Genomic DNA, 12,345 nt, shown 5'->3' with positions numbered 1-12,345 from the left:
AAGTAAATAAATCCTACGTGCAATTCTGCACAAAAGGAAGTCGAACACAGTTGACTTTTCGTCTGAGTTTAAAGTAGTGGAAATTGAAGCTATCTGTTCTCCCCTTGTTCGTCGGAGAGTCTAATACTTGCTTGCCTTTAACTTCCATTCTTTTTACACCCAAAAATAAATCATTGACTACTCGTCTGTGCATCAGAATTTTTAAATTCAGTACGTTAAATCAAATTTCATATGAAGGAAGTTTCACGAGATAACCAGATTCGGGAATCATCTATGACAAACCACCCTAATAAAAATTCCTTGTACTTTTTCTGCCTTTTTGATATCATTTTTCAAGAGTAAAATTCAGAATGGTGTGGCGTATTCCAGATGTGGCAAAACATGTGTTTTGCAAAGAATTAGCACAGGGTCCTTGTCGTGGACTTCCTCAATATTATAAAAAGATACAAGAGCGCTTTTTTGGTGACCAAGTCTAATTAAGTGAAGAAATTGAAAGATTAATCATTTATTACTCCAACATCTCAAACTTGCTGGTGATAAAAAAGTAGTTGTTGAAATGCGTAATGAAAAAAATCTGAGGAACCTCTTTGAAATCTAGCACCATTGTTTTGGAAAGATTTAGAAGAAAATCTCTTTTGTTCATGAGCCCATTCTCTGGATTACTGGGGAAATCGTTTTGCGAGCGGAAGCTTGCTCGTTGGGATGAAATGAAAAATATATTTTGACGTAGTCTGTGAACATTAAAACTTTCATGTCAGGATGGGTTTTCAGATAGCTGGAGAAGCTAGCAGTGTACGCCAGTATGCACTGTCCTGCAATATATAACGTTTGGAACAACTGTTATGGACCTTTACAGTCCTGATTCGTTCTTGAAGACACGATTTCAACCAGCTGAGCAGCTGTCAGCGAACCCGACTTTGTAGTTAGTTTTTGAGTGTGAAAATCAGCTACTTGCGTTCAGCTTGTCAAACAGTTTACACTTTAGTTTACAGTTTCACTGAAGATAAACGGCGCATTAAAAATATGAGCAAGAAGAAAACATTAAACATTTGCACATTTTTCGTAAAATACTTGGGAAATGACATCGTACACACACGAAAAAGAAGGATTTAAACGCTTCGGAACAGTAAGAACGCCATTTCGATAAATGACAACGTAGGAAGATCTTTGGGCAACGTCAAAGGCATGGAAAACAAGAGTAGACTGCGATCGATAACCTACTTTATGATGAACCAGTCTGAAAGTCCGGCTAAGCAGGACTTTAGAGTTTTTGTGGTATTCGCTCCGCTCTCCATCACTGATCAATGAAAATAAATTAATAATAGTGACATTTTCTGTAAAATTAGAATTGTGTTTTTCCAACAACTTTTACTTCCGTTTCTTAAAGGAAATTTAGGCTAAAGATTCCATAGTTTTCTTTGTAAACGCGTCAGTTCTACATTAGGAGAACATTCAAACTTTACCTTTAGGCACTTCTTCGATACCAATGTAATATAGACACGACTTGGAATCATTTATTCAAAGTACCAGTCTGAATGTCCGGCTAAAGCCGGACTTCATACTTTTGGTGATTTTAGCTTCGCTCCCCTTCACTGATCAATGAAAGTTAATAGTAGTGGTGTTTTCTGTAAAATTAGATTTGTGTTTTTTTAAACAACGCTCCTTCTCTTCTTTATACTATAAATTAAGGCGAAAGATTACGGAGTTTTCCTTCTAAACGCGTCAATTTTACATATGGAGAATATTCGACCATCAGCTGCAAACACTCCTTCGATGACAAAATAATAAAGATACTATTTGAAAGCATTACTCGAAGTATGGTATATTACTCGAAGTATAAGTAAGTATAAGCATTACTCGAAGTATAAGTAGTATTCCTCTTGATTTCCCCCAATAGTTATCACAGAATGATGTTATAACATTAAATGATGCCATCATTCTACTGATAATGACAACGTTCCACGTCAGATCACATAAACATCTTGCTACTATTTAAGCAACCGTTTGCATGCGTGTTTCCACTTTCTGAGAACGGGATGGTACAAACTTGAGGCGAGCGAAGAAGGAAATAGGTACGCAGAGGAGTCATGAAGGTGATAGCAGAGCGCCCAGTGGTCACAGCTATGAAACGGCGGCAACCATTTATCTTTTGCGTCATGCACACGAAGTTATCGCGCACTATTTCGACGCTGTGTTTTCCTGTCGCACCCCCTTCCATAGGTATCTGGCGCCGGCGCACCAATCCGACGCTGGGGGACCCGTCGCACCTCTTCTATAGGTATCTAGCGCCGGTGGACCCGTCGCAGCCCCTTCCATAAGTATCTGGCGCCGGCGCACCAATCCGACGCTGGGGGACCCGTCGCACCAATCCGACGCCGGTGGACCCGTCGCACCCCATACTACGGCTATCTGGCGCCGGTGGACCCGTCGCACCCCTTCTATGGGTATCTGGCACCGGGGCACCAATCCGACACCGCAGGATCCGTCGCAACCCATTTTATAGCTATATGACCATAGCGCACCAATCCGACGCCGGGTGGACCCGTCGCACCCCCTTTTTCGAATTTCTTGACACACACACACACACACACACACACACACACACACACACACACACACACACACACACACACACACACACACACACACACACACACACACACACACACACACATACACACACACACGGACTAAGCTCGTTATTATATATCATGATCATGATAGGTTTTCTTGTTTCCCCCAAACAGTTATCACAGAATGATGTTCCATATAAAATGAAATGAACTACATCATCGTACTAACAAAGGTAACTATAAAATATGGTGCGAAGAGTCCCATGGCGCCGAATTCCTGTTTCGTGGTGTAGAGGTATCGCTCGGTACCTTCGTGTGCATGTCGCTACACACCAGATCATGTAAACAGTTGGCTACTATATAAGCAGCAGTTAGCATTCGTGTTTTCACTTTCTGAAGAACAGAGGAGACGTTGGGGTGAAAATCACGCGGAAAGTGGATACGGTTATGCAACGTTTGCAACGTCCCATTTACCTTTTGCGACATGCACACGATGGTACCGAGCGATACCTCTACACCACGAAACAGGAATTCGACGCCGTGGGCCTCTTCGCACCACATTTTATAGTTATCTGGGGCCGGAATATTACGATATTACGAAGTGGCAAAACGGTAAATTTTCAATATCACTGGCACTTAGTCCTGAAGATAGAACGAGGTCGAAAATGAGGTGATGAATGGAACTTCAGTGTTTTGGACTAGATCATAACTTTCCACATAAAGTGTTCAATAGTGGAGTGTTATGCTTGTTCATGTCAAAACTGAAGTTTTCCAAAATTCTTATTTAAGGAAAGAAAGGTAGGAAAAGTGCCAAAGTAGTATTGAACAATGTGTCATACTCAGACCTGGCGGAGTCAGTTCCGAATCTGAAATGGTAGAGCTAAGAAATGTTTCACTAACAACTAAGATATTGGGTTGGCGCTGTCTCACCTTCATCGACTTGAAAAAGGCCTTCGACTCAGATGAGGCGGAAGTGGTCATGGAAGCCTTGGACAACCTAGGCGTCCCTACTCAGTACATAAAGATACTTCGAGAGTTGTACAGCAACTTCACGACCGGGATTTCGCCATTCTTCGAGAGTATCATCATTGATGTGAAGAGGGGGGTCCGACAGGATAATACAATCTCACCCAAAATATTCACAACCACCCTCGAGAACGCAAAGCGAAAGTTGGAATGGGACGACATGGAAGTGAAGATTGGTGGTCGGCAGCTACAATATTTGCGCTTTGAGGATGTAGTGAAGAAGTCCAGAACACCCGGCTCCGTACTCACCTCGTCAACATAACCGTACTTCCTGCTCTGACCTATGTTTCGGAAACCCGCCATTTCGCAAGCAGGAAGAAAACGCAGTGAGCGTCACTGAACGCGCGATTAAGAGAGTGATGTTAGGAGAATCCCGCTTCACGCAAGTGAGGCACGGCATTCGAAATGCTCTCCTACGTCAGCGATCAAAGGTTAGAGACACCGCCGCGTTTGCCAAGGAAAGTAAAATAAGGTGGGCAGGACACGTGATGCGCTTTGACGACAACCGTTGGACCAGAGCCGTGAGCGACTAGGTTCCCCGTGATATTAAGCGCACTACAGGAAGACCGCCGACCCGATGGTCAGATTTCTTCACGAGGTCCTTCAAGAGAAATTATGATGCTCTTCGTGTCCCACGCGAAAGGAGGAACCACTGAGCGACTCTAGCACGCGATCGGGGCAAATTCAAAAATTACTGGCGCAGGCTCGACCAGTTCAAAAATCAACGGGAGTCAAGGTGATCAAGGTGAACAGCCTCGTGTACAGCTTATCAAAATTGATACGAAATCCTTTTAGCGTTTCACTTCCTTTCCTGTGAAAATCTGCAATATTCGGGGAACGGTCAAGAGGTACCCGTATGATGTGCCGCCACATATAGTTAATTGCACCGCGCGTCTCCTGACAGCGTCGCAATCGCTGCAGTAGCCTGATTGCTCCTCTTGTGCTACGTCTCCCTGACGCCCCTCCCGCACTACCCTCTCTGCCCATTTCGCCACGTCTGCTGTTCTTACGAGGAGTTTTCTCCGCCGCACCCGCAAGTATTGCGATGCGCCTTTAGAATCGAAGGAAAAGGAAAGTGCCTGGTATTAGATGTTTGAAACTCTATATAAAGTATACTTGTAAGTTAATATAAATGAAAAAGGTTTGTATATATGCCATTTAAAAGTGCGAGTGAAAATGAGAATATCTTGTTTTGACTTGTTAGATGGAAATTAATCATCCATCTCTTGGAATGCAAAAGATGCTTCAAAGAATTTCCCTTGATCGGTGTAATGCTTTTTTTTAAACTTTTTTTATTGCTTTCTAAGAATTTCTTTTTGTTGATCTAGCTGAGTAAAACTACCAACGAGGCGCCAATAGTGCCTCGCAAACATACATTGTACCTGAAGGTAGATCTCGAAGATACAAAGGTCTCTGTTCGCCACTAATACACTTAACCTGTCACATTAATTTTATGTAGAGAATAGTTACAAATTAAGCGATAAAACGCTGTTGAAAAAAGTTTGAAGAACCAAAGTTTTAAAGTTTTACTCTAGTACTCTTTTACTAGTTTTTTAAAGAACCAAAGTTATAAAGTTTTACTCTATAAAACGTACAAGAAAGTACTAAAATATTTAAGTTGCGCTACGTATAAACATTATATCCATATAAAATTTTGAAAAGGTAAAATGTAGAAAGGAGTTCAAAGTATGCATACAAAGTAATGAGGAAATAAAGTTGCTAGGCGTATAGTTGCTGCAGTCGAAAGTTGAACATGAATTCGTTGAATGACATCGTGACAAACACATTCTTATGCACTGCGGGTTTATATAGAACAGTTTGGGCGTGAAATGTGTGAAATTATAAGGCGTATAAAAACGTATTCATTTCTTTTCCTTTATTGTTCTTATTCTTTTATCTGCAGCATCTTTTTGAGATGATCTTTATTTGAGTGAAGTTGCTCAAGTGAGGTCAATGTAGAACACGCATATCACTCTTATCAATCATCATATCCTTGACTCTTTGATACTGTGTCTCTGATAATGTCTCTGATAATATATCTTTTAATTGAAGATGAAAGGATCTAGTTTTTCTCCTTATATCCCGATCATATGCGCTCAACGTACTATTTTCGAACACCAGATCTTGGTGCGTCAATTCGTTCTGCACTCTTCTCCCTTCTAAATTTAGAGTATCTTCTTCTGCTTCGTCACCAATAAGGGGGCGGGGTCTAGATGATGGCGGTCGTGGAGGATGTCCAGCTAGTGGAGTGGTAGCCCTGATTACGGGGAGGCGCGCGGCGCTGAAGGGAGGTTAGGAGCACTCAGCCGATTTTCACGGGTACCTCTTGTCCCGCACCCGCAATATTCTATTTATCACATCCTGGAATAATCTTTGGAAAAAAAAACCTTTTTTGCGTAGTAATGTAACGGAGGGTAATGCCAATCTCTTCTAAAACTGACGTTATCTTAAGCTGAAATGTAAGATTATGTTGAAAGTAGAATTGTATTGTTGAGAATTACACAATTTATGCGAACATGCACTTAAAAAATACGTGAAAATTTGATTCGTACAACGGTAGTGTGCAGAATGTAGTATCGGGTTTGATAAGCTGTACACGAGGTTGTTAAATAAATTTATTGGCTAACGTTTTCGGCTATATCGAATTCTTCAGAGCCTGAAAAGGGGGGATTCAATCTACAATTTAAACGACCAACCTCTCCACAACTAAACTGATAAACTGCACGCCTACTTTCAATCATCAATTTAGCGACTTTCGCGAGTTGCCGCGTTATCGTCAGACATTCGCCCTTGCGGTTCATTATAGGATTTTCGGCTTGGATCCAAAATGCCTCCAACGATTTTCGAGCCAACGTTTTAGATTCGTGCGCTAAGACCTCGACCCTTTTTTTAAGATCGGCTCCGTCGTGTGTTTGTGTTCTATGGGCACCTAAAGGTGTCCATTCTCGTAACCTATTCTTGCCGTTCACGTGCTCTTTGATGTGGACATACAGCGGTAGTGCCGTTTCACCGACATACTCGTCGCCACAGTTCGTGCAAGAAATCAGGTAGATTACCCCGGATTTCAAGCAGTCTACTGGTCTACCTGTGGGACAAACAATACAGTATCTTATCTGTGGTGGGGTTTTCCAATTGCCGTGCTCGTTCACCTCGTTCACTTTCATAGAACACAAAAACACGACGGAGCCGATTTCGAAATTAAGGTCCAAATCTTAGCGCACGAATCTGAAACGTTGGCTCGAAAATCGCTGGAGGCATTTTGGATCCAAGCCAAAAACCATAAAATGAAACGCAAGGGTGAATGTTTAACGATAACGCGGGAACTCGCGCCATCTATCTCGAATGGTTCTTCCGATCCGAATGTGACATTCGAACCATTCACCCTCGTGATCGACCAGTCAGCGGTCCATGCTAGGAGTCTCCGATCTAAGGTGAGCATTCAGTGTAGTCGCTAAGTTGGTGATTGAAAGTAGGCGTGGAGTTTATCAGTTTAGTGGTGGAGAGGTTGGTCGTTTAAATTGTAGATTGAATCCCCCCTTTTCAGGCTCTGAAGAATTCGATATAGCTGAAACGTTAGCCAATAAATTCATTTAACAACCTCGTGTACAGCTTATCAAACTCGATACTACATTCAACTATGCCGAGGTTCATTGAAAGTCGAACTATCAATATAATATCAATCACATGTATATGGGTACTATGAATGTTTGTTACTACTTAACACATAAAATTCTCTACAAACCAAGCAATGCGTCACGACAATATCACAAAACATTGAACCAATTATAGTATCTTGAAAAGTCAATATCAAAACTTATTCATGGAATCCATCAGTCGTATTTGTCTAGCATTAACTTAATCCCTGTTACTGTTATTCTCTCTGTGTATGTCAGCATAATGTTATTCTGAGTGTCTGGAAAAATGACGTCGTCCTGACACGGCGATGAACATGTCAACCATTCGTCACAATATGCCAGGCAGATGTGGTCTTCTTATGTTCACTTACCATAGCAGATCGAGTTTTCGTTGTATGTATGCCAATAAATGAAAGGTGAAAGTTGAATAAAACGACGACAAACCTGCAAAAGAAAAACTTTGCTACAAGCTGCAACTACAGTCGGCTCAAAATGTGTGGAAACAGCATGATGCGGTAGGTCCTTGGAGAAGGCGGGGGCTGAGCTCCCTCTACAGAATCCGAAGAACCATCGGGATCTTCTTTTTTTCCGTTTTTTTTTGTGGCTTTTTTTTCCTTTTTATGCATTAAAGTGCATGAATGAGACTATGTAGTCCTAACAAATATCTATTCACTAGTTGCTTAGCTTGCAGAGATTCATTTTTTGTCTCATTTTTTGTGTAGCTACGCACGATTAGTGTTGATTAGTAGTGATCAGAACCGGAGTAAAATTCAAGAAACAAATCTAGGACGCTTATCATGAACAGTTGCCCAAAAAGTAGACAGAAATCCAACTCCTGCAAACTGACGTCTTTGACGGAAATGGCTTGGAATCAGGCAAAATTACTGAGCTATCAGAAAAAAAAGTTCAAAAAGGTTCAAGAAAAATGAGAATAGTGTATAATCACTCAAAGAAAGTAGGAGGGAAGAAAATCACCACTAGCTACGATATTAGAGGCGTCCTTGGAGCAAAACGAACCGTAGGACTAATGGGAAAACTTCACCAAGAAGCTGTAATCTCACTAGTGCACTGCCATACTACTGTGCCAGAAAAAGCAGAAAAAAAATCGAAAAACCGTAGAAAGCGGAAAAAAACGAGGTCCAAGGAGTGGTCGGGATACTATAGAGGCAGCATTCGTTTCTCACCAATTGTATGTACTTTTCCTTAATACCGGTTGCTTTTCTTACTTTATTTAAGTACCCGTCTGAAGGTCCAACTAAAGCCGGACTTCAGACTTTCTGTGGTGTTTGCTTCGCTCGCTTCAATGATCAACGAAAATCAATATTAGTGCCGCTTCCTGTGAAATTAGAATTGTGTATCTCTAACAATCTTTTCTCATCTTTTTTTAAATAACAAAAGGCGAAAGATCTCATAGTCTTCTTTCTAAACGCGTCAGTTCTATATTTGGAGAACATTCAAACTTCAGTTTCAAACACTCCCTACCAGTATATTATAGAAAAAATTCGAAAACATTACTCGAAATATAGGATTTTTCCTGTTTCTCCCAACAGTTACCACATAAGGATGTTTTTGGCATAAAATGACGTGAAAGACATCATCCTACTGATAAAGATAACCTTCTACGTCATATCATGTAAACTGTTCGACTGTATGTACTGTTAAAGCAGCCGTTTGCATGCATGTTTCCACTTTTTGAGGAAGGCATGCTACCAACTTGACGCGAAAGGAGAAGGAAATAGACACGCGAAGGAGTCATAAGGGTGAAAAGCAACGCGCCCAGTGGCCACGGCTAAGAAACGGCTGCAACGTCCCATTTGTCTATAGCGACATGCACACGAAGCTATTGCGCATCATTTCGACGCTGCGGAAGCCGTCCCACCCCATTTTATAGCTATCTGGCGGCGCACCAATTTGACGTCGGTGGACCCGTCGCACCCCCTTTTTGGAATTTCGCACAAATACATACATACATACATACATACATACGTACATACACGTGACAGACTAAGCCCGTTATTATCTAGCATGATCATGATATGGTCCAGTGGATCTCTCCTTTTTTGTCTCAGATGACCAATTCTTTCGTTTTCATACTATAAGATCCTCATTTTGGCTTACATTCATCCGGTTCATTCCAGTTTTCATATTCTCACAGTCGTGATCATGATCATGATCATGATTCACGGTCATCATGCTATATAATAACGGGCTTATTCTGTCACGTATGTGTGTGCATGTGTGTTTGACGAAATTCCAAAAGGGGGTGCGACGGGTCCACCGGCGTCAAATTGCTGCAGCGAGCGACGCCAGAAAGCTATAAAATGGGTTGCGACTGGTCCACCGGCGTCGAATTGGTGCGTCGCATTGCCGCCTATGAGAGTAAGATGATCCCGTCCATTTCTTCCTAATTGCCGTAAAAAATGGCCCGGAAGATACGGCTTCGGACGTTCCGGCGCGTTATTTTCCACAAGGAGTTCGATTGGGGCGCGCCAACCTTCTGCACGAGCCGCATCTTCCAAGCCGTGTTCTACGGCTATCAGGAAGAAATGGACGGGATCACCCCCTTCTCCATAATCTACTATCCCGTATACGAATACTCCACCTGAAATCCGTACCACCTCAGATTCGTGGGGTGATGCTTTTAACAGATCGCTCAAGAGCGTTAGCAGATGTCTAGCCAAAACATTTGATCTTTCTATGGTATGCTCTCTCCTATTTACACTACTACTACGTAGATCAAATCTAATAACCCACCCATCAAATGCATGACATATCTCCCATGCGAATGTACTCGTAAAGAACACTGCCCATGGATCCGTGAATAGCACAGTGACGTAATAGAAATTTGAAATTTCATAGAAAAATAGCGCATTCTGATAGAGAGTCTGTAGAAGCAAGATGTTTCAGTTGGATGTATGACGAGAAAGCGAATGATTTATTTCTAGAGTTTAAGAATTCACCTGCATAAAGAATCTTGTCTCTATTTGTCGTCTTTTCTTATGTGCAGCAAGAGATACAGTACTACCGCTGCCTTGATGATTCATTATCTGAAATATAAGGAAGGTGTATAAAGTCTTGAACTCCTGAAAAACGTTTCGCGAAGTATAAAAAAACAGACATTGTTAGTCAGTCTTAGTTTTATAAGAGTAATACAGTCGAGTAGAAATATCGTTACTAAAACGGCTAAACTTGTGTAGTTGTCTGTATATGTGGAAATAATCCGTCCACATTCGGAATCAGCAAATATCCAGATCCATTGAACCGTATCGTAGGAAATGTAACATGTATTTGCTATAACGAAATCGTTTATAAAAGAAAAAAAAAAGATTTTTACTATGAAAAGACAAAACTCACTCCAAAAGTACGGTATCACATGGCAGAACCCAAGCCACCATACAACGACCACTACGAGAAACGTATTCCTGAGGGTTAGCAGTTCGGCAGCGTAATAAGGAAGTGTTATGGATATGAGACGATTAAGAGAAATTGCCAAATGGGAATAGACACATACATCCCAGAACATAATGTTTATTTGTCCGAATATTTTACCCAGTAGTTCACTGCTTATGTCACTGTGTCTGAAAAAAAACATAACTTGTTCGAAGGTAGTTTTTTCATCTAGTCAGACAAAATTTTTCAACCAACCACCTACATTACTGTCATAGGGGTAACCCAGAAAACAAAAACGAGCATAACTCCGAAATTCGCGACGCTGTGCGAGAAACAGAGCACACCGAAAGAACTGCGTAGGACTGGATTACATCGAACAGAAATCATTGCCGCAGCATTCGACAATAGGCCGAAAATACCAACCTCAACATAAGAGTTTAGTGGACAATTTCTTAAGAAACTCCTTACTGTGGGTTTCATAACGCTCTGGTGATGTGCTTCTATGCACACCGTAACGTTCGGGTCCAGCAGGGAATTCAAGGAGTCTACATGCAACTCATTTACAACCTGTAATCGGGTCCGATCCTATTAGTGTGCATCTCTTATATAGGTCTTGCTAATCCGATTTTATTAATGGAATGTCTGCATTTTAGGAACTTCCACGGAAGGTTGTAACTCCCTCCCTCTCTCTTCTTGTCTCATCGCCTACTCGTCTTCTCTACTCCTCTACCTTTTGTGTTAGTTACTTTCTTGTCCACTCACTTCCCCTTTCTGCTACATGAGGAACATGTATCCGAAACAAAATCTGAGACATATTTCTAAAAAAAAATCAACAGATAAAAGAAGCTTAACAATAACAACAATAACAGTAAACAATCTTCTAACCCTGCAACATAACCCCTAGAAGATAAAGAAGAAACGGTGAAATGAGGTGTTCAACAGCGATGAATGGGTAGTTCATCGTACTTATATTAAAACAATTCTGAGGTCTCACCACTGCTATAATTGCAGAAACAGCTATATTCTCAAGGCTAAGGTAGGCAGCAGTTGTACTGTTTGACATCTGGAAAAACAGAACCCAGTTATACCGAAACAGAAAGGAGTGAGAAAGATCTTAGGTAGCAATACAAATTTACCAATATTTTCTGCAAATGAAAACTGAACTTAAAAAATTTTTAAAACTTTCCAAGATTTTAAAGTTATTTAGGAACTATGATACAGGAGATGCGAAAACACGAAATTTCGAATGCCAGTTATTAAAAATCTATACAATGCTAACAGAAGATCATTAAAAATGAATGAATAGGAGCAAGGGTATGAAGGTGACAATAAAGAGTTGTGGTGAAACGCCGTAAATGATCGGATGAAAAATCGATCTTAACGATTAGGTTTTTCTGAATAAAGGGAGAACACCGACATTCATTTGGGTCAGAACTTAGCTTGCTGGTTTACACAATCCGAAGCAGATATTGGAAAAAAAGTCTGGCTTACACAATTTTCGGTTCTTTAACAGGCGCTAAAAAGAAATGGCGAAAGGAAATCAACACTGACTACAACAGTATTTTCATATTTGTGATGGAAAAGAGCGTCAAAGACTATTTTAAAAACAACAGGTAGCACTTTGAGCAATTCTTATGGTATATCAAAACATCAAGATGACTCAACCATAGTATATTATAATTGGCTTATTTTGTCACGTGTATGTATGTGTGTCAGTCAGG

General features: G+C 41.0%; 2 protein-coding genes across 3 annotated transcripts; one reads left to right on the top strand and one right to left on the bottom strand.

The window, feature by feature from the left end:
• Positions 1 to 3,444: 3,444 nt before the first annotated feature.
• On the top strand, positions 3,445 to 3,861 carry RB195_001512 (uncharacterized protein; the record flags this gene model as incomplete). Its single annotated transcript, XM_064198325.1, has 1 exon — positions 3,445 to 3,861. The coding sequence occupies one exon, from the start codon at positions 3,445 to 3,447 to the stop codon at positions 3,859 to 3,861; it is 417 nt and encodes a 138-aa protein (XP_064054206.1).
• A 3,690-nt stretch (positions 3,862 to 7,551) lies between these two features.
• RB195_001511 (uncharacterized protein) lies at positions 7,552 to 11,687 on the bottom strand (the record flags this gene model as incomplete). Of its 2 annotated transcripts, XM_064198324.1 has the most annotated exons (9): positions 7,552 to 7,678; positions 9,989 to 10,119; positions 10,195 to 10,281; positions 10,353 to 10,435; positions 10,497 to 10,525; positions 10,589 to 10,656; positions 10,746 to 10,812; positions 10,887 to 11,047; positions 11,619 to 11,687. In XM_064198324.1, the coding sequence occupies 9 exons, from the start codon at positions 11,685 to 11,687 to the stop codon at positions 7,552 to 7,554; spliced, it is 822 nt and encodes a 273-aa protein (XP_064054205.1). The 2 variants fall into 2 exon arrangements, with proteins under 2 accessions (XP_064054205.1, XP_064054204.1); XM_064198323.1 differs by having other exon boundaries at positions 10,353 to 10,525; positions 10,589 to 10,812.
• Positions 11,688 to 12,345: the final 658 nt, after the last annotated feature.

Source organism: Necator americanus, chromosome IV (genome assembly GCF_031761385.1).
Source record: "Necator americanus strain Aroian chromosome IV, whole genome shotgun sequence".
Lineage (NCBI taxonomy): Eukaryota > Metazoa > Nematoda > Chromadorea > Rhabditida > Ancylostomatidae > Necator > Necator americanus.
The sequence above is the reverse complement of the archived record's forward strand: the minus strand, read 5'-3'. Positions and strand labels throughout refer to the sequence as shown.